Source organism: Chiloscyllium punctatum, chromosome 8 (assembly GCF_047496795.1).
Source record: "Chiloscyllium punctatum isolate Juve2018m chromosome 8, sChiPun1.3, whole genome shotgun sequence".
Lineage (NCBI taxonomy): Eukaryota > Metazoa > Chordata > Chondrichthyes > Orectolobiformes > Hemiscylliidae > Chiloscyllium > Chiloscyllium punctatum.
Window position 1 is genome coordinate 69,804,977 of NC_092746.1, and position 22,274 is coordinate 69,827,250.

General features: G+C 54.9%; 2 protein-coding genes across 2 annotated transcripts in view; one reads left to right on the plus strand and one right to left on the minus strand.

Annotated features, from left to right (window-relative positions):
- The window catches only part of efhb (EF-hand domain family, member B), a 55,246-nt gene extending 50,271 nt beyond the window's left edge, over window positions 1-4,975 (minus strand). The window contains exons 1-3 of the mRNA XM_072574964.1: window positions 4,810-4,975; window positions 4,509-4,571; window positions 2,140-2,283 (exon numbers count right to left, since the gene is read on the minus strand). Of these exons, the coding sequence (XP_072431065.1) occupies window positions 2,140-2,283; window positions 4,509-4,571; window positions 4,810-4,884 (282 nt within the window). The 5' untranslated portion in view covers window positions 4,885-4,975. The remainder of the gene's footprint in view (window positions 1-2,139; window positions 2,284-4,508; window positions 4,572-4,809) is intronic.
- A 6,621-nt stretch (window positions 4,976-11,596) lies between these two features.
- The window catches only part of LOC140480616 (ras-related protein Rab-5A), a 51,277-nt gene continuing 40,599 nt past the window's right edge, over window positions 11,597-22,274 (plus strand). Inside the window, exon 1 of the mRNA XM_072575730.1 lies at window positions 11,597-11,739. The gene's annotated coding sequence lies outside the window, so the exon portion shown is untranslated. The remainder of the gene's footprint in view (window positions 11,740-22,274) is intronic.

The window sequence follows — 22,274 nt, forward strand, 5'->3', positions numbered from 1 at the left end:
TCATGTCCTGCAGTTTTAACAAGAATTATTTCCAAAGCTTTCCACACTGCAGTTTGGCTGCTGGACATATCAGAAGTCATGGGTGTTTCAACCATATTGCTGATGCAACATAATGGATGGACATGTTTATGCTGCCATCTGATGATGAATTGCTGGAAACAAGTAATTTTGTCATCAAGGTTTTGCTTGGCCATTACGAAGGGCAGTTTTGACATCGATCACATTGCACAAGCTTCAAGTCACACACTGGTCAGACCAGATAAAAATGGCAATGAACTGGCCATATTTTTATGAATTCACCATTCATCATCAACAAGGTATACCTCACAAAAGCTTAAGTCATAAGATAAGAGTCAAAGGTGTTGGAGGTAGTATATTGGTATGGATAGAGAATTGGCTCTTGGGAAGAAAACAGCGAGTGGGGATAAGGGGTTCTTTTTCAAGTTAACAACCCATGATGAATGGAGTTCTACAGGGTTCAGTGCTGGGATCACAAATGGAGGAAGGAAGGAAGGGAATATACTGTCACCAAGTTTGAAAAAGACACAAAAATAGGTCAAAAATCATACTGAGGGAGAGAGATACAAATAATTTGCAAACAAATACTGATAGGTTAACTGAGTGGGCAAAAAGTGGAATATAATGTGGGAAAATACAACATTGTTTATTTTGGAAAGAACAAACAGAACATTATTTAAATTGGAAAAAAATGGCAGAAAGCTGCAACACAAAGGGACTTGAAAGTATTTGTGCAAAAAACAGAAAGCTAACACACAGATGCAGCAGATAATTAGGAAAGCAAATGGAATATTGGCCCTTATCTCATGAGGTTTGTTGAATAATAGTAGAGAAACCTTACTGCAACTGCACAAGGTGCTGGTGAAACATATCTGGAATACCGTGAAGCAGTTTTGGTTCCCTTATTGAGGGAAAGATATCATTTCACTGGAGTCAGTTCAGAGCAGGTTCACTAGAATGATTCCTGGTTTGGAAGAATTCACTTATGAGGAAAGATTAAATAGGTTGGGAATCTACTCACTGGAGTAAAGGAGAATGAGAGGTGGCATCATTGAAAAATACAGGATTCTTACAGGTAAATGCTGAGAGGATGTTTCCCCTCATGGGGGAGTCTAGGATCAAAGGGCATAGTCTCAGAATAAAGGGGTATCGATTTAAGACTGTGGTTAGGAGGAATTTCTTCTCTTAGAGGGTTATGAGCGTTTGCAACTCCTTGTCACAGGGAGCAATCCTTGTATATATTTAAGAGAGAGAGAAGGGATCAATAGGGGAATCGAGGATTACAGGGAAAGGGCAGGAAAGTGAAGGTGAGGAATGTCAGCCATGATCCTATTGAATGGTGGGGCAGGCTCGAGGGGCTATACTGCCAACTCCTGATCCTATTTCCTATGGTTTTATATCTTATTGTCATTACTGATTCTTGCTTTTAAATATAGATTTAGCAATATAATTGAATTTAAATTCCCCAGCTTCTATGGTGCAATTGAAGTCATCTCGTCAAATCATAAAGTACAAGAACAAAGAACAAAGAAAACTTACAGCCCAGGAACAGGCCTTTTGGCCCTCCAAGCCTGAGCCAATCCAAATCCACTGTCTAAGCTTGTCGCCCAATTCCTAAGCATCTGTATCTCTCTGCTCCCCACCTACTCATGCATCTGTCCAGAAGCATTTAAATGAATCTATCGTGCCTGCCTCTACTACCTCTGCTGGCAATGCGTTCCAGGTACCTATCACCCTCTGTGTAAACTACTGCGGCGTGTATCCCCCTTAAACTTTTCAACTCTCATCTTGAAAGCGTGACCTCTAGTTACTGAATCCTTCACTCTGGAAAAAGCTTATCTCTATCTACCCTGTCTGTACCTTTCATGATTTTGTAGACCTCAATCAGGTCCCTCCTCAATCTCCTTTTTTCTAATGAAAACAATACTAACCTATTAAACCTCTCTTCATAGCTTAAATCTCAAGATTATCAGTCTACGCTATGCTACTGTATCCCTAATTTGCTTCATTTTCAATTTGTATATATCCGTAAATTTAAATATGTAATGGGGTTTAAAAAAAAAACTGTAATTATTAACAGTGAAACTGAAGTAATAACATGACATTTCAACAAGTACTTACAGATGTAGAGATTTTGCTCGGGAGCCCATGTTCCATTTGTGTGGCAACATCAGGATCAGTTGCTTTGCCATAGAAAATTGTGGCTTTACCAGGTTTGGGACTGCTAGTATTCAAAAACTTCTTTACTACAGGTGGGGTAACAGGCTGTAAGGATATGCAATGACAAGAAAAAAGTGGTTGTTTTGATGCCTATTCAGGGTTTTGGTATCTGATTTGGATTAAAATGTAAATAAATTAATCAATAACTAAGTAAAAATTGGAACATGTTGTAATAACCCCAGAAACTAAAGTCAGCAATCTTAGAGAATACATACTTAACTCAATCACAGCATATAACTTTTGTTTGCTATTTTGGCAAAGGTGTAAACTCGTTTAACATAACTGGATGTGAGTGAAGAAACTGACAAACACATGGATGGAGTTTAATCTTTTGGCCCACAGTGAGAGACACGGAATGGATGGTAAGCAATCTGATCATCTGGGAACAATTTGAAACAGAGAAGAAAACGTCAGAAGCCTGAGGTCTATGAACCTCTTCAGCACTGCATCCAGGTCTCAGCTAGACAAATGATATTGAGCACCATAGAAATCTGGTCGCACTGTCTTTGAAACGTTTATTCAGAGAATCTTCTTTTTCCTGTGAATAGATTATATTTGAATTCCAAAGTTTCCAGAGCAGCATTACAAAATCCTATATTACACACCGTGCCACTGTTGTGTCTTTCCCATGTCAAAAGCAGTGGTAAAATAATTTGCAGCACTTGTTCTAGGCAGAAAGCACTTTTTAAAAAATACTACAGGCTTCCTTTAACTAGTGCTAGCATTTAAATTACAAATGGTCATCTGCCTATATTAGGTAATAGAGATCACGAACTTTCAAAAATCTAACAATTGGCAACAATTCCTCATTGACATTAATGGAAAAATGCAAGCTTTACTTACATTGGATCTTCGTACAACTTTGCAGATCCATCAGGATATTTTTGCAGAGGTTAACTCCTGATTCCTAGTGGGGGAGCTCTTTATAGCTAACTTTCCATGATCTTGTAACACAAATTACTTTGTCTTCCAGAAAAAAAAAGAATATTTCTCTCCTTGTGGCCTTTTCCACTCAGTTGGCCTAGATAGCCCACCTCTGTCTTCTGCAACTCTTTACCCACTCTGCTGTCACTTCTCAGCTTTGAAGCCACTATTAATGGTTTTTCAGATGGTTAATAAACTATCAGAGGTTGAGTTTGTTAAGAAGCAGCAGCTTAGATATAGTCCATTATTTAATTAGACAGAGAGAAAATATACAACAGATGAGAATGCTTTACCAATTCTGAGCCATTCTGTAGAATGGAGAGGCAGACCCTGTGGACTCCTGTGGTTTGAATCAGTGGGGTGTTCAGCCTAATATTTAGGAGTCTTTGATGGTAGCTTTTGATGCTAACATTCTTTATTCTTCCCTCAAATTCCTGGCATTCTCCTAAGAAAATGAATGCTTGTTCACCCAGACTCTCTCTCTCTCTCCACCTCACTTCCCACCGATCCCTGTTAAAATACTTCATTTTGGGGACTGATAACCTACACAATGTTAATCACCTGGCCAATCTTTTGGCCAATGACCATGGAACGCTGCATATGATGTCAGAATAACTATTGCCTCTTTTATCATTCTTTAGTAGATAGTATCCCATTCTATTCATTTTGGGCAGTCTCCTGAGGATCAAAAAGTCTCAACTATGAACCTGGGGGAAGTCAATCTGTAAAACCATTGCTCCCAGAAACTAAATAGGGGGTGCAGAATTAAGCACGCCAGTTTGAATTGAGGTGAATAAAGCACAGAAATATACAAAATACGTGCAGGAATAGGCCATTCAGCCCTTTGAGCCTGCTCTCTCATTTAATATGATTATGTCTGATCATCCAACTCACTATCTTGTTATCACATTTTCTTCATACTCTTTGATCCCTTTAGCCCTAAGAATTATATCTAAATCATTGAAAACATTCAATATTTGGACCTCAATCACTCTCTGTGGGTTGCAAATGAAAGAATATTTACTGAGGTAACTTTTGGGTAAATAGTTAACGGCTTGGTTCGTATGTTGAAAATGTACATATTAATGTGCTTTTTTCCCTAATCCATTAATTGTGAACTACGTACTTAAGCGTAATACACTAGTTATAAAGCCTCATGTCTGGTTTCGTCTTCAGCTACGAGCTTTTGAGGTGATTGCAAATTTTTTTCAAGCCTTGGCACGCGTGGCCGTCTATTGAAAATAAAATCTCGCTGTCCCCAAATGTCATCAGATCAATACGATCCTGTTGCGCAAGCAAACGCCTGTATCATTTTGAAACTGTAAAGTTACAGCGTGTTTACATACCCTGGGCTGGACTTCTGTCAGACAGTCCACAACTCTCCCAGTAATAGGTACCAATCTCCCCGCCTGCAAAAGAAACATATATTACCACCAGTCTCTGATCACTGCATGTACTCTTCGTGCGTCGGTTTCGTTGCTGATTTCTGGCAATTAAATAAGGATTAAATTAAATAAAGATTAAAAAATAAACGTTTGGGGGAATAATTCCAAAAATAATGCGAAAGGTATACTTTACAATAATTGACACAGATAACACAATGAGCAGAAACTAGGAAGAAGAAGAAAGAAACTATTCGGTACATACTGTATCCAGCACTGGATCAGTGTCAGTGAATTTTCCTGCATATACAGGTTTTAAAGGTTGGACGTCGCTCAACATCTCTCCTAAACTTTATGGTGACCGCTAATACTTTGGAAATGTTTGGTTTCAGAGGGCATGCACCGTGTCCCCCCCTCTCGCCTACAGGATCTGCGTCTCCCCGTCTGGAATGTTGATTTTTTTACTGTCGCCAGGCAACCATCTGGACGTGAGCATTGGGCGGCAGGTCAGTGGCTCAAAGACAGGCGGCGCCACAGAGCCATGTGTGCGCACCTCATACACACAGGTAGGAGGCTGGAAGGACACAGCAAGCCAATCAGCATCAGGAGGTGGAGAAATTGACATTTCGTGTATGACCTTTCTTCAGGACTGGGTGTGGGTGTGGGGGAAGCTGCAGATACAGGGGGTGAAGGGGGCAGGGTGGTGAAGTGGGGACAAGTGAAGACAGGTAGAGGGTACAATTTGGTTGGTCAGTGGAAGGAATGAATCAGGTTGCTGGCAGGGAGCAGTGGAAGGGACGGGGAAGGGCTGGGGAGGGAGTCAGGCAATGGGGAGGGAGGTTATAAGAAATTGGAGAAATCAATGTTGAGTTATCTGAGCTGTAGGGTGTCCAAGGGGAAGATAAGGTGTTGAACCTCCAATTTGCTCTGTGGTTCATTTTGGCATTGGAGGAGGCCAAGGATGGTGATGTTAGAAACAAAGTGGTTGGGGGAATTGAATGGGCAATGACTGGGAGGTCCGATCAGCCCCTGCAGACCCAGTTGCAATGCTTGGTGAACTGTTCCCTAAGGTTATGGTCAGTCTCCCTGATATAGAGAAGACCACACTGGGAGCACCTTATGTCTCCACCCCATATACACCATACACCACTTCAAATACTTGGACTTGCAAAAAGGTCCTGACATAGGTACACTTTTGTTTTGCTCTGACAGATTGTTTTCCTCTCTGTGTGGGAAATCTCATAATATGTGCTGAGAATGGTGGTCCTTGATTTCCTAATTGCCAGCAAGGGCCACATATACTGCACAAATAAAGGGTCTTACAGTATCTGCATTGTCAATGTCAGCCAACAAATTCTGAGATTCAGAATTAACTTGCTACTTCACACCACTAGATAGCAACACTCCTTTCCACGTCCTTACTGTCTGGCTTCATAGAGTTTTACAGCATTGAAAGAAGCTATTCAGCCCATTGAGTCTATACCGGCCATGTATCTACTCTAGTCCTATTTTCCACTACTTGGCCCATAAGTATGCTATGGCATTTGGTGTGCTTATCTAAATAATTCTTAAATGTTATGAGGGTTTCTGCCTCTTCTACCTTCTGGGTGAAATAAACATCCAAAGATCATTAAGTAGTGCATTCCACTCTTATCATTTTCACTGAAAGTCAAAATAGGAAATTCTTCAGCAAATCGCTCCATAGGAGACAATAAAGGAAGTTTTTCTATGTAGGCCTGGAGATCTGCACACCATCATTTGCGTAATGCTATTTGTTAATGAAATGAGCAAATTTTCAAGTACCTATCCACAAGGCTGAGGGGTGACCTTATAGAGGTTTATAAAATCATGGGGGGCATGGGTAGGTAAATAGACAAGATCTAATCGACAAAACTAGAGCCCATTGGTTTAAGGTGAGACTGGCAAGATTTAAAATGGAGCTGAGGGGCAACTTTTTCATGTGGTGGTTGGTGTGTTGATGGAACGAGCTGATGAAAGCTGCTACAATATTTAAAAAGCAACTGGATGGTTATATGAATAGGAAGGGTTTAGAGGGATATGGACTGCATGCTGGCAAATGGGATTATGTTCATTTAGGATATCTGGTTGGCATGGACAAGTTGGACCGAAGAGTCCGTTTCTGTGCTATATATCTTTACAATTCTCAGGGTCCCTTCCAACCACAGTAGTCTCTGCATGATAATTATGATAGATATGGGCTTGAGGGGATAGCACAATGGCTCATTTTTTTAGACCCAAACTGCCAATGGAGGATTTGTTAATTATATTTAACTAATCCAAAGAACCATGCCTAGAGTGTCCAGGTCAATGTGAGTTATCCCTGCACAACTCCAGAACTCCAGCTCTGCCCTTCCAGAAAAAGGTGGATCCTTCACCTTGATCATTTAATAGACTTCTCCTCTTCACCAGGTCTCCCTTAGGATGGCAATGTCAATGTCCGAATGCCTGAATTCCTGAGCTATAATGACAATTAGGCATGTTTACAATGGTCCTAATGCTTCAGCCCCCAGACCTCATTTTGACATTTGAAAGTTGCATGAATTTCTCATACTCCATGCCAAGCACTTAGTCTTGACAGAGAGAGACCTTGATCAAAAGAAACTGAAGCATTTCTGCATCTTACTCATAGTTCGCCCTCCTATTCAGCTTTGTATTATCTCCAAACTTGAAGATATTACACTCAGTTCTCTCATCTAAATCATTAATATATATTGTGAATAGCTGGGGTCCATGTACTGATCCCTGCAGTAGCCCACTGGCCACTGACAACCACTTGGAAAAAGATTGTTTATTCCTACTGTTTATTTTCAGTCTGCCAACCAGTTCTCTACTGAAATTAGGACACAACTCCAATTCCCCACACTTTAATTTTACATGCTAATCCTTTATGTTGGACCTTATCAAAATCCTTCTGAAAGGCTAAGGAAACTGCATCCAGCCACTCCCCAGCCTACCAACTCCACTACTTACATCCTTGAAATATTTCAGCAGGTTTGTGAAACATGATTTCCCATTTGTAAATCCATGCCCACTCTGTTCAATCCTGTTATTGCTTTCCAAGTGCTCTACTATTAGGTATTTTCTTAATAAAATAGACTCTAAAAGTTTCCCCATTACTCTGGTCAGGTTAACCAGCCAGTAATTCCTGGTTTTCTCTCTACTGCTTCTTTTAGATCGTAGGGTTAGATTAGTGACCAGCCAATCTATAGCATCTGTTTCAGACGCCAAAGAACCTTGAAATACAATCACCAATGCATCAATTATTTCTCGGGCCACTTCCTTAAATACTCTGGGATGTAGATTATGAGGCCCTGGCGATTTATTTGCTTTTAATCTCTATTTCTCTACTAATTCTGACTTCCTTCCCACTGGACCCTATTTTCCACAACTTTTGTGTTCTCCTTTGTGAAGACCAATGTATGTGTTTAATTCCCTGTTCCTAATTGTCAATGACCTACATTCATCCACACTCATCTTTTTCTCTTTGTATATCGTTATAAAGGTCAATGCTGATCTGTTTATAACCTTCACATTTCCACCTTATACTAATAATATTTTATTCCCTTAATTAACAAGAGCCTATCTTCCACTCCCTTAGAAATATTCAAGGAACTGCTTCCATCACTTTTAAGCAAAAGAGTTCCAAAGACTCAAAATCCTCAGAGTAAAAAAAAAATCTAATCTGTTTTAAGTGAAAGTCTTCAAGTTTTTAAGCAGCCATTCTGGATTCTCCCTGAAGAGGAAACATCTCTCCACATTCACCCATTGAAGTCCCCTCAGAATTTTATGTTTCAAAATTGACTCTTACAATTCTAAACTTGAGTGGGTATAAGCCTAGGTTATTTTCCTTTCCTCATTAGACAAGGCACTCATTTCAGGTATTAGTTCAGTAAACGTTCTCTGAACTGCCTGCAGTGCATTTACATTTTTTGTCAATATGGTGAACAATATTGTGCACAGTATTCCAAACATGATCTCCCACATGTTCTGTATAACTGACGAATAATCTCCCTACTTTTGTACTTAATTCCCTTTGGGATGTATGAAACATTGTATTAGCTTTTGTAATTACTTGCTGTGCTCGCATACCAGGCTTTTTTGATTCATGCATGAGGACACTGAGATCTCTCTAAATTACAGACTTCTGCAGTCTCTCACCATTTAGATAATATGTTTCCTTTTTTAATTCTTCCTCCCAAAATGGACAATTTGATTTTCCCACGTTATGCCCCATTTGCTACATCTTTGTTCCCTCACTTACTCCACTTATATGTTTTTGTAAACTCCTCGTGTTTTCTTGCCAACTTAATATCCTATCTCTCTTTGTGTCATCAACAAACCTGGCATCCACAGTTTCTGTCTCTTCATACAAGTCATCTATATAATTTGAAAACATTTCAAATCCCAGCATGTGACACACAACTTGATACATTTACACCTCCTCTGCTTCATGTTTGCCAAACAGTCTTTTATCTATGCCAATGTGCTGCCCCCCTACACCATGAACATTTACTATTTGCAATTACCTTTGATGTGGAACTTTATCACATGCCTTCTGCAAATGTAAAAACTGCATCCACAAGTTCCCCTTTATTCACAGCATGCGGATCTTCTCAAAGAGCTCCAATAGTTTAGTCAAACAAGACTTCCCTTTTATAAAACAACATTGATTCTTCCTGATTAACTTGAATTTATCTAAATACTCTGCTATAACTTCTTTAATAATAGTTTCTTAAAATTTTCCCAATGACCCTTGTTAAGCTAATTAGCCTGTAGTGTCCTGTTTTCTGTGTTCCTCCCTTTTTGAATAGAGAAGCTACATTCGCTATCTTCCAATTTAATGGGACCAGCCCGAATCAAGGGAGTTTGGAAAATTAAAACTAGTGTGGCAGCTACCTCAGAGCCACTTCGTTTAAGACACCAGGATGAATTCCATCTTGTTAGTCTGCAGATTCAATAATTTACTCAGTATTATTTCTCTGGTGATTGTGATTTTCTTGAACTCCTCCCTCATTTCCATTTTCTGGTTTATTGCCACTTCTGGGATCTTACTTGTATCCTCTACATAGAAAGTTGCCGCAAATTATCTGTTAATCTGCTATTGCTTTATTTTCCATTATTAATTCTCTGATCTTATTTTCTATTAGATCAATGCCCACTTTATTAACTCTTTCCTTCTTTAAATATATAGAGAAATTGTTACTACCAATATTTTGTTTCTGGCTAGCTTTCTGTTGTACTATGATTTTTCTTCCATTATTAATATTTTTATCATTTTAAAATATTCCGTCCAATCGTCTGACCTACCTTTGCTTTTTCTTTTAGTTTCATACAGTCTTTAACATTTACAGTTCATCACAATTGGTGGGTCCATCCTGTGGATTTTATTTTATTCATTGGAAAGTATCTATTCCCTATATTTTGAAATATCCCCTTACATCTTTTGACATTTTTAAAATCTAATTTTACAATTCACTTTAGCCAGCTCTTCTTTCATGACCTCATAATTGTCCTAATTAAAATTGTAAACATTAGTCTTGGGGAAGAGATCTCTCTCTCTCTCTCTCTCTATCGCTCTCTCTCATTACAGAATGCAACATTCAGTATATTATGTTGAATGTTGATATTATGATATTATGGTCACTGCTACCTTTGGGCACCATCCCTATGAGATTGCTATTTAGTCCTATCTCATTGCACCAGGTTTAATACAACCTGCTCTCTGGTTGACTCCAGAATGTGCTGTTCCAAGGAACTACCTGAAAAATATTCAATGAACTCCAAATCTAGGCTATCTTTGCCCACATAATTTTTCCAGTTGATAAGTAAACTAAAATGCCCCATTGCTGCGCCTTTCTGATAACCTCTAATTATTTCTTCTTGATGTCCCACCCCACCATGTGGTTACTGTTACAGGCCTGGACACTATTCTCGTACAAAATTTCTAACCTTTATAATTTCTAATTTCCACATTAATTGTCCTAACTGCCTTGGCTTATTGAACTTAGATCATCCCTTTCTATCAGGCTAATTTCATAATTAACTAAGAGAGCCATTTCTCCACCTGTTCCTACTTTCTTGCCATTCTTACACAGGCTGTATCCTTTATCATTCAGGGCGCGATACATTTTACCCTGCAGCAATGTCTCTGTAATGGATATCAGATCATACTTATTCATTTCTATTTGCACTCTCCAGTTCATCCATTTTGTTTTGAAATTTGTATGATCAGCTATTTCAGACCCAGCAAACCCAACGTCCTCAATCTGCAATCACTGTCTAAGGTGATTTAATTTTAGCTCCTTGATTGTTGGAGCTGCCAGGAGGCGGTGGAGGCTAGTACGTTTGCAACATTTAAAAGGCATCTAGAGGAGTACACAAATAGGAAGGAAGGGTTTAGAGGATTATGGGCTGTTTGCTGGCAGGTGGGACCAGATTGGGTTGGGATATCTGGTCGGCACAGACGAGTTGGACCAAACGGTCTATTTCCATGCTGTGTATCTCTATGACTCTAATTATAACATTTAAAAGGCACCTGGATGGGTATATGAATAGGAAGGGCTTAGGGGATAAGGGTCAAGTGCTGGCAAATGGAACTAGATGAGGTTAAGATGGACACGTTGGACCGAACAGTACATCTCTATGACTCTATGACTCTTAGATCCGATTAAGTAATTGAATATTGATTTCAATTATATCATTTCCTCAACTTAAAAGAAAGTTTAAACTTGATATAGTTATACTTTTGAACTGAAAACGACCTGAGACCAAATTTCCCCTGTTCTTTTTGCAAAGCCATTTTCATGAATTATTGCCATTTAGTCCAAGCTATTCATTGCATGAAAAAGGTGCCACACTTTCCTGTATGAAACGTTGCTAAATTTGACAGTGACAGACAGTAAGTAACCTCAATAACAACAATGCACTAAACAAGCGCTTGTTATTCAAACAAGTGGTGTCCCAGGGATTCCCAAGTCGCGACAGGAGCAAAGCAAAGCACGTGGTGTGATCCGCGGACGGGCACAGTGACGGGGGACGTGGCGGTGGGCGGTGACGCGGTAAGTCAGTGAGTTCCGGAGCGGAGTGCTGAGGCACGCGGAGGTACTGGAGCGGCGCTCGGTCAGTCTCGAGTCCCCGGACACAGCGGAGGGAGCACCGCCTTCTGCTTCAGCCGGTAAGCTGCAGGCCAGGCCAGGACGGGCGGCTCTACTCACTGGGGTCTGCTGTAAAGCCGGGCCGCACGGTGGACTCGCGGCATCTCGGGCTGCAGCTGTCACTGAAGTTGCTGCTTTTAAAACCCAAAATGGCGGCTCCCAGCTGCGTAGATTCAGCAGCAAAACAGAAAGAGAGGCCCCGGGGTCAGTGTGTGAGAGGGAGGGGGGCCCGGGGGTCAGTGTGTGAGAGGGAGGGGGGCCCGGGGTCAGTGTGTGAGAGGGAGGGGGGCCCGGGGTCAGTGTGTGAGAGGGAGGGGGGCCCGGGGTCAGTGTGTGAGAGGGAGGGGGGCCCGGGGTCAGTGTGTGAGAGGGAGGGGGGCCCGGGGTCAGTGTGTGAGAGGGAGGGGGGCCCGGGGTCAGTGTGTGAGAGGGAGGGGGGCCCGGGGTCAGTGTGTGAGAGGGAGGGGGGCCCGGGGGTCAGTGTGTGAGAGGGAGGGGGGCCCGGGGGTCAGTGTGTGAGAGGGAGGGGGGCCCGGGGGTCAGTGTGTGAGAGGGAGGGGGGCCCGGGGGTCAGTGTGTGAGAGGGAGGGGGGCCCGGGGGTCAGTGTGTGAGAGGGAGGGGGGCCCGGGGGTCAGTGTGTGAGAGGGAGGGGGGCCCGGGGGTCAGTGTGTGAGAGGGAGGGGGGCCCGGGGGTCAGTGTGTCAGAGGGAGGGAGGGGGGCCCGGGGTCAGTGTGTCAGAGGGAGGGAGGGAGGGAGGGGGGCCCGGGGTCAGTGTGTCAGAGGGAGGGGGGCCCGGGGTCAGTGTGTCAGAGGGAGGGAGGGGGGCCCGGGGTCAGTGTGTCAGAGGGAGGGAGGGGGGCCCCGGGTCAGTGTGTGAGAGGGAGGGAGGGAGGGGGGCCCCGGGTCAGTGTGTCAGAGAGAGGGGGGCCCGGGGGTCAGTGTGTCAGAGGGAGGGAGGCCAGGGGGTCAGTGTGTCAGAGGGAGGGAGGCCCAGGGGGTCAGTGTGTCAGAGGGAGGGAGGCCCAGGGGGTCAGTGTGTCAGAGGGAGGGAGGCCCAGGGGGTCAGTGTGTCAGAGGGAGGGAGGCCCAGGGGGTCAGTGTGTCAGAGGGAGGGAGGCCAGGGGGTCAGTGTGTCAGAGGGAGGGAGGCCCAGGGGGTCAGTGTGTCAGAGGGAGGGAGGCCCAGGGGGTCAGTGTGTCAGAGGGAGGGAGGCCCAGGGGGTCAGTGTGTCAGAGGGAGGGAGGCCCAGGGGGTCAGTGTGTCAGAGGGAGGGAGGCCCAGGGGGTCAGTGTGTCAGAGGGAGGGAGGCCCAGGGGGTCAGTGTGTCAGAGGGAGGGAGGCCCAGGGGGTCAGTGTGTCAGAGGGAGGGAGGCCCAGGGGGTCAGTGTGTCAGAGGGAGGGAGGCCCAGGGGGTCAGTGTGTCAGAGGGAGGGAGGCCCAGGGGGTCAGTGTGTCAGAGGGAGGGAGGGAGGCCCGGGGGTCAGTGTGTCAGTGTGTCGTGAGGGCGGGAGGCCCAGGGGGTCAGTGTGTCGTGAGGGCGGGAGCGTGGCCTGGGGGTCAGTGTGTCGTGAGGGCGGGAGCGTGGCTGGGGGTCAGTGTGTCGTGAGGGAGGGAGCGTGGCCTGGGGGTCAGTGTGTCAGAGGGAGGGAGCGTGGCCTGGGGGTCAGTGTGTCAGAGGGAGGGAGGGAGGCCCCGGGGTCAGTGTGTCAGAGGGAGGGAAGGAGGGAGGCCCGGGGGTCAGTGCGTCAGAGGGAGGGAGGGAGGGAAGGAGGGAGGCCCGGGGGTCAGTGCGTCGGAGGCAGGTAGGCCCCGGGGTCAGTGTGTCAGAGGGAAGGGATGGAGGCCCGGGGGTCAGTGCGTCGGAGGGAGGGAGGCCCCGGGGTCGGTGTGTCAGAAGGAGGGAGGCCCGGGGGTCAGTGTGTCAGAGGGAAGGGATGGAGGCCCGGGGGTCAGTGCGTCGGAGGGAGGGAGGCCCCGGGGTCGGTGCGTCAGAGGGAGGGAGTGAGGGCCGGGGGTCAGTGTGTCAGTGGGAGGGAAGGAGGGAGGCCCGGGGGTCAGTGTGTCAGAGGGAGGGAGGCCCGGGGGTCAGTGTGTCAGAGGGAGGGAGGCCCGGGGGTCAGTGTGTCAGAGGGAGGGAGGCCCGGGGGTCAGTGTGTCAGAGGGAGGGAGGCCCGGGGGTCAGTGTGTCAGAAGGAGGGAGGCCCGGGGGTCAGTGTGTCAGAGGAGGGAGGCAAGGGAGGGAGGCCCAGGGGGTCAGTGTGTCAGAGGGAGGGAAGCCCAGGGGGTCAGTGTGTGAGAGCGAGGGAGGCCCGGGGGTCCGTGTGTCAGAGGGAGGGAGGGAGGCCCGTGGTTCAGTGTGTCGTGAGGGAGGGAGGCCCGGGGGTCAGTGTGTGAGAGGGAGGGAGGTCCGGGGGTCAGTGTGTCGTGAGGGAGGGAGGGAGGGAGGCCCGGGGGTCAGTGTGTGAGAGGGAGGGAGGGGGGCCCCGGGTCAGTGTGTCAGAGGGAGGGAGGGAGGCCCGGGGGTCAGTGTGTCAGTGTGTCAGAGGGCGGGAGGCCCAGGGGGTCAGTGTGTCGTGAGGGCGGGAGCGTGGCCTGGGGGTCAGTGTGTCGTGAGGGCGGGAGCGTGGCTGGGGGTCAGTGTGTCGTGAGGGAGGGAGGGGGGGGCCCGGGTCAGTGTGTGAGAGGGAGGGAGGGGGGGCCCCGGGTCAGTGTGTGAGAGGGAGGGAGGGGGGGGCCCCGGGTCAGTGTGTGAGAGGGAGGGAGGGGGGGGGCCCCGGGTCAGTGTGTGAGAGGGAGGGAGGGGGGGGCCCCGGGTCAGTGTGTGAGAGGGAGGGAGGGGGGGGCCCCGGGTCAGTGTGTGAGAGGGAGGGAGGGGGGGGCCCCGGGTCAGTGTGTGAGAGGGAGGGAGGGGGGGGCCCCGGGTCAGTGTGTGAGAGGGAGGGAGGGGGGCCCGGGGTCAGTGTGTCAGAGGGAGGGAGGGAGGCCCCGGGGTCAGTGTGTCAGAGGGAGGGAGGGAGGCCCCGGGGTCAGTGTGTCAGAGGGAGGGAGGCCCCGGGGTCAGTGTGTCAGGGAAGGAGGGAGGCCTGGTGGGTCAGTGCGTCAGAGGGAGGGAGGGTGGCCAGGGGGTCAGTGCGTCAGAGGGAGGGAGGGTGGCCAGGGGGTCAGTGCGTCAGAGGGAGGGAGGGTAGGAAGGAGGCCCAGGGGTCAGTGTGTCGGAGGGTGGGAGGCCCGGGGGTCAGTGTGTCAGAGCGAGGGAGGGAGGCCCGGGGGTCAGTGCGTCAGAGGGAGGGTGGGAGGGAGGGAGGCCCGGGGGTCAGTGCGTCAGAGGGAGGGAGGGAGGCCCGTGGTTCAGTGTGTCAGAGGGAGGGAGGGAAGGAGGGAGGCCCGGGGGTCAGTGTGTCGGAGGCAGGTAGGCCCCGGGGTCAGTGTGTCAGAGGGAATGGATGGAGGCCCGGGGGTCAGTGTGTCAGAGGGAGGGAAGGAGGGAGGCCCGGGGGTCAGTGTGTCGGAGGGAGGGAGTCCCGGGGGTCAGTGTGTCGGAGGGAGGGAGGTGGGGTGGCCCAGGGGTCAGTGTGTCGGAGGGAGGCAGGCCCGGGGGTCAGTGTGTCGGAGGGAGGGAGGGAGGTAGGCCCGGGGGTCAGTGTGTCGGAGGGAGGGAGGGAGGCAGGCCCGGGGGTCAGTGTGTCGGAGGGAGGGAGGGAGGCAGGCCCGGGGGTCAGTGTGTCAGAGGGAGGGAGGGACGGAGGCCCGGGGGTCAGTGTGTCGGAGGGAGGGACGGAGGGCCCGGGGTCAGTGTGTCGGAGGGAGGGACGGGGGGTGGCCCAGGGGTCAGTGTGTCGGAGGGAGGCAGGCCCAGGGGTCAGTGTGTCGGCGGGCGGGGGGGTGGGTGGCCCGGGGGTCAGTGTGTCGGAGGGAGGCAGGCCCGGGGGTCAGTGTGTCGGAGGGAGGGAGGCAGGCCCGGGGGTCAGTGTGTCGGAGGGAGGGAGGGGGGGTGGCCCAGGGGTCAGTGTGTCGGAGGGAGGGACGGAGGACCCGGGGTCAGTGTGTCGGAGGGAGGGAGGGGGGGGTGGCCCAGGGGTCAGTGTGTCGGAGGGAGGCAGGCCCGGGGGTCAGTGTGTCGGAGGGAGGGAGGGAGGCAGGCCCGGGGGTCAGTGTGTCGGAGGGAGGGAGGGAGGGAGGCAGGCCCGGGGGTCAGTGTGTCGGAGGGAGGGACGGAGGACCCGGGGTCAGTGTGTCAGAGGGAGGCAGGCAGGCCCGGGGGTCAGTGTGTCAGAGGGAGGGAGGCCCGGAGGTCAGTGTGTCAGAGGGAGGGAGGGAGGCCCGGAGGTCAGTGTGTCAGAGGGAGGGACGGAGGCCCAGGTGTCAGTGTGTCGGAGGGAGGGAGGGGGGGTGGCCCAGGGGTCAGTGTGTCAGAGGGAGGCCCCGGGGTCAGTGTGTCAGAGGGAGGGAGGGAGGCATGCCCGGGGGTCAGTGTGTCGGAGGGAGGGACGGAGGACCCGGGGTCAGTGTGTCAGAGGGAGGGAGGGAGGGACGGAGGTCAGTGTGTCGGAGGGAAGGGAGGGAGGCCCGGGGGTCGGTGTGTCGGAGGGAAGGGAGGGAGGCCCGGGGGTCGGTGTGTCGGAGGGAAGGGAGGGAGGCCCGGGGGTCGGTGTGTCGGAGGGAAGGGAGGGAGGCCCGGAGGTCGGTGTGTCGGAGGGAAGGGAGGGAGGCCCGGGGGTCGGTGTGTCGGAGGGAAGGGAGGGAGGCCCGGGGGTCGGTGTGTCGGAGGGAAGGGAGGGAGGCCCGGGGGTCGGTGTGTCGGAGGGAAGGGAGGGAGGCCCGGGGGTCGGTGTGTCGGAGGGAAGGGAGGGAGGGACGGAGGTCGGTGTGTCGGAGGGAAGGGAGGGAGGGACGGAGGTCGGTGTGTCGGAGGGAAGGGAGGGAGGGACGGAGGTCGGTGTGTCGGAGGGAAGGGAGGGAGGCCCGGGGGTCGGTGTGTCGGAGGGAAGGGAGGGAGGCCCGGGGGTCGGTGTGTCGGAGGGAAGGGAGGGAGGCCCGGGGGTCGGTGTGTCGGAGGGAAGGGAGGGAGGCCCGGGGGTCGGTGTGTCGGAGGGAAGGGAGGGAGGCCCGGGGGTCGGTGTGTCGGAGGGAAGGGAGGGAGGCCCGGGGGTCGGTGTGTCGGAGGGAAGGGAGGGAGGCCCGGGGGTCGGTGTGTCGGAGGGAGGGAGGGAGGCCCGGGGGTCGGTGTGTCGGAGGGAGGGAGGGAGGCCCGGGGGTCGGTGTGTCGGAGGGAGGGAGGGAGGCCCGGGGGTCAGTGTGTCGGAGGGAGGGAGGGAGGCCCGGGGGTCAGTGTGTCGGAGGGAGGGAGGGAGGCCCGGGGGTCAGTGTGTCGGAGGGAGGGAGGGAGACCCGGAGGTCAGTGTGTCGGAGGAAGGGAGGGAAGCAGGCCCGGGGGTCAGTGTGTCGGAGGGAGGGGCGGAGGACCCGGGGTCAGTGTGTCGGAGGGAGGGAGGGGGGGTGTCCCAGGGGTCAGTGTGTCGGAGGGAGGCAGGCCCGGGGGTCAGTTTGTCGGCGGGCGGGAGGGGGGGTGGCCCGGGGGTCAGTGTGTCGGAGGGAGGCAGGCCCGGGGGACAGTGTGTCGGAGGGAGGGAGGCAGGCCCGGGGGTCAGTGTGTCGGAGGGAGGGACGGAGGACCCGGGGTCAGTGTGTCGGAGGGAGGGAGGGGGGGTGGCCCAGGGGTCAGTGTGTCGGAGGGAGGCAGGCCCTGGGGTCAGTGTGTCGGAGGGAAGCAGGCCCGGGGGTCAGTGTGTCGGAGGGAGGGAGGGAAGCAGGCCCGGGGGTCGGTGTGTCGGAGGGAGGGAGGGAGGACCCGGGGTCGGTGTGTCGGAGGGAGGGAAGGGGGGGTGGCCCAGGGGTCAGTGTGTCGGAGGGAGGGAGGCAGGCCCGGGGGTCAGTGTGTCGGCGGGCGGGAGGGGGGGTGGCCCAGGGGTCAGTGTGTCGGAGGGAGGGATGGAGGACCCGGGGTCAGTGTGTCGGAGGGAGGGAGGGGGGGGTGGCCCAGGGGTCAGTGTGTCGGAGGGAGGCAGGCCCGGGGGTCAGTGTGTCGGAGGGAGGGTGGGAGGCAGGCCCGGGGGTCAGTGTGTCGGAGGGAGGGAGGCAGGCCCGGGGGTCAGTGTGTCGGAGGGAGGGAGGGAGGCAGGCCCGGGGGTCAGTGTGTCAGAGGGAGGGAGGGGGGGTGGCCCAGGGGTCAGTGTGTCAGAGGGAGGGAGGGGGGGTGGCCCAGGGGTCAGTGTGTCAGAGGGAAGGGAGGGAGGCCCGGGGGTCAGTGTGTCGGAGGGAAGGGAGGGAGGCCCGGGGGTCAGTGTGTCGGAGGGAAGGGAGGGAGGCCCGGGGGTCAGTGTGTCGGAGGGAGGGAAGGGAGGGAGGCCCGGGGGTCAGTGTGTCGGAGGGAGGGACGGAGGACCCGGGGTCAGTGTGTCGGAGGGAGGGACGGAGGACCCGGGGTCAGTGTGTCGGAGGGAGGGACGGAGGACCCGGGGTCAGTGTGTCGGAGGGAGGGACGGAGGACCCGGGGTCAGTGTGTCGGAGGGAGGGACGGAGGAACCGGGGTCAGTGTGTCGGAGGGAGGGAGGCAGGCCCGGGGGTCAGTGTGTCGGAGGGAGGGACGGAGGACCCGGGGTCAGTGTGTCAAAGGGAGGGAGGCCTGGGGGTCAGTGTGTCAGAGGGAGGGAGGGAGGGAGGCCCGGAGGTCAGTGTGTCAGAGGGAGGGAGGAAGGCCCCGAGGTCAGTGTGTCGGAGGGAGGGAGGGACGGAGGCCCGGAGGTCAGTGTGTCGGAGGGAGGGACGGAGGCCCGGAGGTCAGTGTGTCGGAGGGAGGGAGGGACGGAGGCCCGGAGGTCAGTGTGTCGGAGGGAGGGAGGGACGGAGGCCCGGAGGTCAGTGTGTCGGAGGGAGGGAGGGACGGAGGCCCGGAGGTCAGTGTGTCGGAGGGAGGGAGGGACGGAGGCCCGGAGGTCAGTGTGTCGGAGGGAGGGAGGGGCGGAGGCCCGGAGGTCAGTGTGTCGGAGGGAGGGAGGGACGGAGGCCCGGAGGTCAGTGTGTCGGAGGGAGGGAGGGAGGGAGGCCCGGGGGTCAGTGTGTCAGAGGGAGGGAGGCCCGGGGGTCAGTGTGTCAGAGGGAGGGAGGCCCGGGGGTCAGTGTGTCAGAGGGAGGGAGGCCCGGGGGTCAGTGTGTCAGAAGGAGGGAGGCCCAGGGGTCAGTGTGTCAGAGGGAGGGAGGCAAGGGAGGGAGGCCCGGGGGTCAGTGTGTCGGAGGGAGGGAGTCCCGGGGGTCAGTGTGTCGGAGGGAGGGAGGTGGGGTGGCCCAGGGGTCAGTGTGTCGGAGGGAGGCAGGCCCGGGGGTCAGTGTGTCGGAGGGAGGGAGGGAGGCAGGCCCGGGGGTCAGTGTGTCGGAGGGAGGGAGGGAGGCAGGCCCGGGGGTCAGTGTGTCGGAGGGAGGGAGGGAGGCAGGCCCGGGGGTCAGTGTGTCAGAGGGAGGGTGGGAGGGAGGCCCGGAGGTCAGTGTGTCGGAGGGAGGGAGGGACGGAGGCCCGGGGGTCAGTGTGTCGGAGGGAGGGACGGAGGGCCCGGGGTCAGTGTGTCGGAGGGAGGGACGGGGGGTGGCCCAGGGGTCAGTGTGTCGGAGGGAGGCAGACCCAGGGGTCAGTGTGTCGGCGGGCGGGGGGGTGGGTGGCCCGGGGGTCAGTGTGTCGGAGGGAGGCAGGCCCGGGGGTCAGTGTGTCGGAGGGAGGGAGGCAGGCCCGGGGGTCAGTGTGTCAGAGGGAGGGAGGGAGGGACGGAGGCCCAGGTGTCAGTGTGTCGGAGGGAGGGAGGGGGGGTGGCCCAGGGGTCAGTGTGTCAGAGGGAGGCCCCGGGGTCAGTGTGTCAGAGGGAGGGAGGGAGGCAGGCCCGGGGGTCAGTGTGTCGGAGGGAGGGACGGAGGACCCGGGGTCAGTGTGTCAGAGGGAGGGAGGGAGGGAGGGACGGAGGTCAGTGTGTCGGAGGGAAGGGAGGGAGGCCCGGGGGTCGGTGTGTCAAAGGGAGGGAGGGAGGCCCGGAGGTCAGTGTGTCAAAGGGAGGGAGGGAGGCCCGGAGGTCAGTGTGTCAGAGGGAGGGAGGGAGGGACGGAGGCCCAGGTGTCAGTGTGTCGGAGGGAGGGAGGGGGGGTGGCCCAGGGGTCAGTGTGTCAGAGGGAGGCCCCGGGGTCAGTGTGTCGGAGGGAAGGGAGGGAGGCCCGGAGGTCAGTGTGTCGGAGGGAAGGGAGAGAGGCCCGGGGGTCAGTGTGTCGGAGGGAAGGGAGGGAGGCCCGGAGGTCAGTGTGTCTCAGGGAGGGAGGGAGGCCTGGGGGTCAGTGTGTCGGAGGGAGGGAGGCCCGGGGGTCAGTGTGTCGGAGGGAGGGAGGGAGGCCCGGGGGTCAGTGTGTCGGAGGGAAGGGAGGGAGGCCCGGGGGTCAGTGTGTCGGAGGGAAGGGAGGGAGGCCCGGGGGTCAGTGTGTCGGAGGGAAGGGAGGGAGGCCCGGGGGTCAGTGTGTCGGAGGGAGGGAAGGGAGGGAGGCCCGGGGGTCAGTGTGTCGGAGGGAGGGACGGAGGACCCGGGGTCAGTGTGTCGGAGGGAGGGACGGAGGACCCGGGGTCAGTGTGTCGGAGGGAGGGACGGAGGACCCGGGGTCAGTGTGTCGGAGGGAGGGACGGAGGACCCGGGGTCAGTGTGTCGGAGGGAGGGAGGGAGGACCCGGGGTCAGTGTGTCGGAGGGAGGGACGGAGGAACCGGGGTCAGTGTGTCGGAGGGAGGGAGGCAGGCCCGGGGGTCAGTGTGTCGGAGGGAGGGACGGAGGACCCGGGGTCAGTGTGTCAAAGGGAGGGAGGCCTGGGGGTCAGTGTGTCAGAGGGAGGGAGGGAGGCCCGGAGGTCAGTGTGTCAGAGGGAGGGAGGAAGGCCCCGAGGTCAGTGTGTCGGAGGGAGGGAGGGACGGAGGCCCGGAGGTCAGTGTGTCGGAGGGAGGGAGGGACGGAGGCCCGGAGGTCAGTGTGTCGGAGGGAGGGAGGGACGGAGGCCCGGAGGTCAGTGTGTCGGAGGGAGGGAGGGGCGGAGGCCCGGAGGTCAGTGTGTCGGAGGGAGGGAGGGACGGAGGCCCGGAGGTCAGTGTGTCGGAGGGAGGGAGGGAGGGAGGCCCGGGGGTCAGTGTGTCAGAGGGAGGGAGGCCCGGGGGTCAGTGTGTCAGAGGGAGGGAGGCCCGGGGGTCAGTGTGTCAGAGGGAGGGAGGCCCGGGGGTCAGTGTGTCAGAAGGAGGGAGGCCCAGGGGTCAGTGTGTCAGAGGGAGGGAGGCAAGGGAGGGAGGCCCAGGGGGTCAGTGTGTCAGAGGGAGGGAAGCCCAGGGGGTCAGTGTGTGAGAGGGAGGGAGGGAGGGAGGCCCGGGGGTCAGTGTGTTGTGAGGGAGGGAGGCCCAGGGGGTCAGTGTGTGAGAGGGAGGGAGGCCCGGGGGGTCAGTGTGTCAGAGGGAGGGAAGCCCAGGGGGTCAGTGTGTGAGAGGGAGGGAGGCCCGGGGGTCCGTGTGTCAGAGGGAGGGAGGGAGGCCCGTGGTTCAGTGTGTCGTGAGGGAGGGAGGGAGGGAGGCCCGGGGGTCAGTGTGTGAGAGGGAGGGAGGTCCGGGGGTCAGTGTGTCGTGAGGGAGGGAGGGAGGGAGGCCCGGGGGTCAGTGTGTGAGAGGGAGGGAGGGGGGCCCCGGGTCAGTGTGTGAGAGGGAGGGAGGGGGGGCCCCGGGTCAGTGTGTGAGAGGGAGGGAGGGGGGGCCCCGGGTCAGTGTGTGAGAGGGAGGGAGGGGGGGCCCCGGGTCAGTGTGTGAGAGGGAGGGAGGGGGGGCCCCGGGTCAGTGTGTGAGAGGGAGGGAGGGGGGGCCCCGGGTCAGTGTGTGAGAGGGAGGGAGGGGGGGCCCCGGGTCAGTGTGTGAGAGGGAGGGAGGGGGGGCCCCGGGTCAGTGTGTGAGAGGGAGGGAGGGGGGGGCCCCGGGTCAGTGTGTGAGAGGGAGGGAGGGGGGGGCCCGGGGGTCAGTGTGTGAGAGGGAGGGAGGGGGGCCCGGGGGTCAGTGTGTGAGAGGGAGGGAGGGGGGCCCGGGGGTCAGTGTGTGAGAGGGAGGGAGGGGGGCCCGGGGGTCAGTGTGTGAGAGGGAGGGAGGGGGGCCCGGGGGTCAGTGTGTGAGAGGGAGGGAGGGGGGCCCGGGGGTCAGTGTGTGAGAGGGAGGGAGGGGGGCCCGGGGGTCAGTGTGTGAGAGGGAGGGAGGGGGGCCCGGGGGTCAGTGTGTGAGAGGGAGGGAGGGAGGCCCGGTGGTCAGTGCGTCAGAGGGAAGGAGGCCCCGGGGTCAGTGCATCGGAGGGAGGGAGGGAGGGAGGCCCCGGGGGCCGGTGCGTCAGAGAGTGGGAGGTCCCGGGGTCTGTGTGTGAGGGGGCGGGAGGTCCCAGGGTCAGTGTGTCAGAGGGCGGATGGGAGGTCCCGGGGTCAGTGTGTCGGAGGGCGGAAGGGAGGCCCCGGGGCCAGTGTGTCG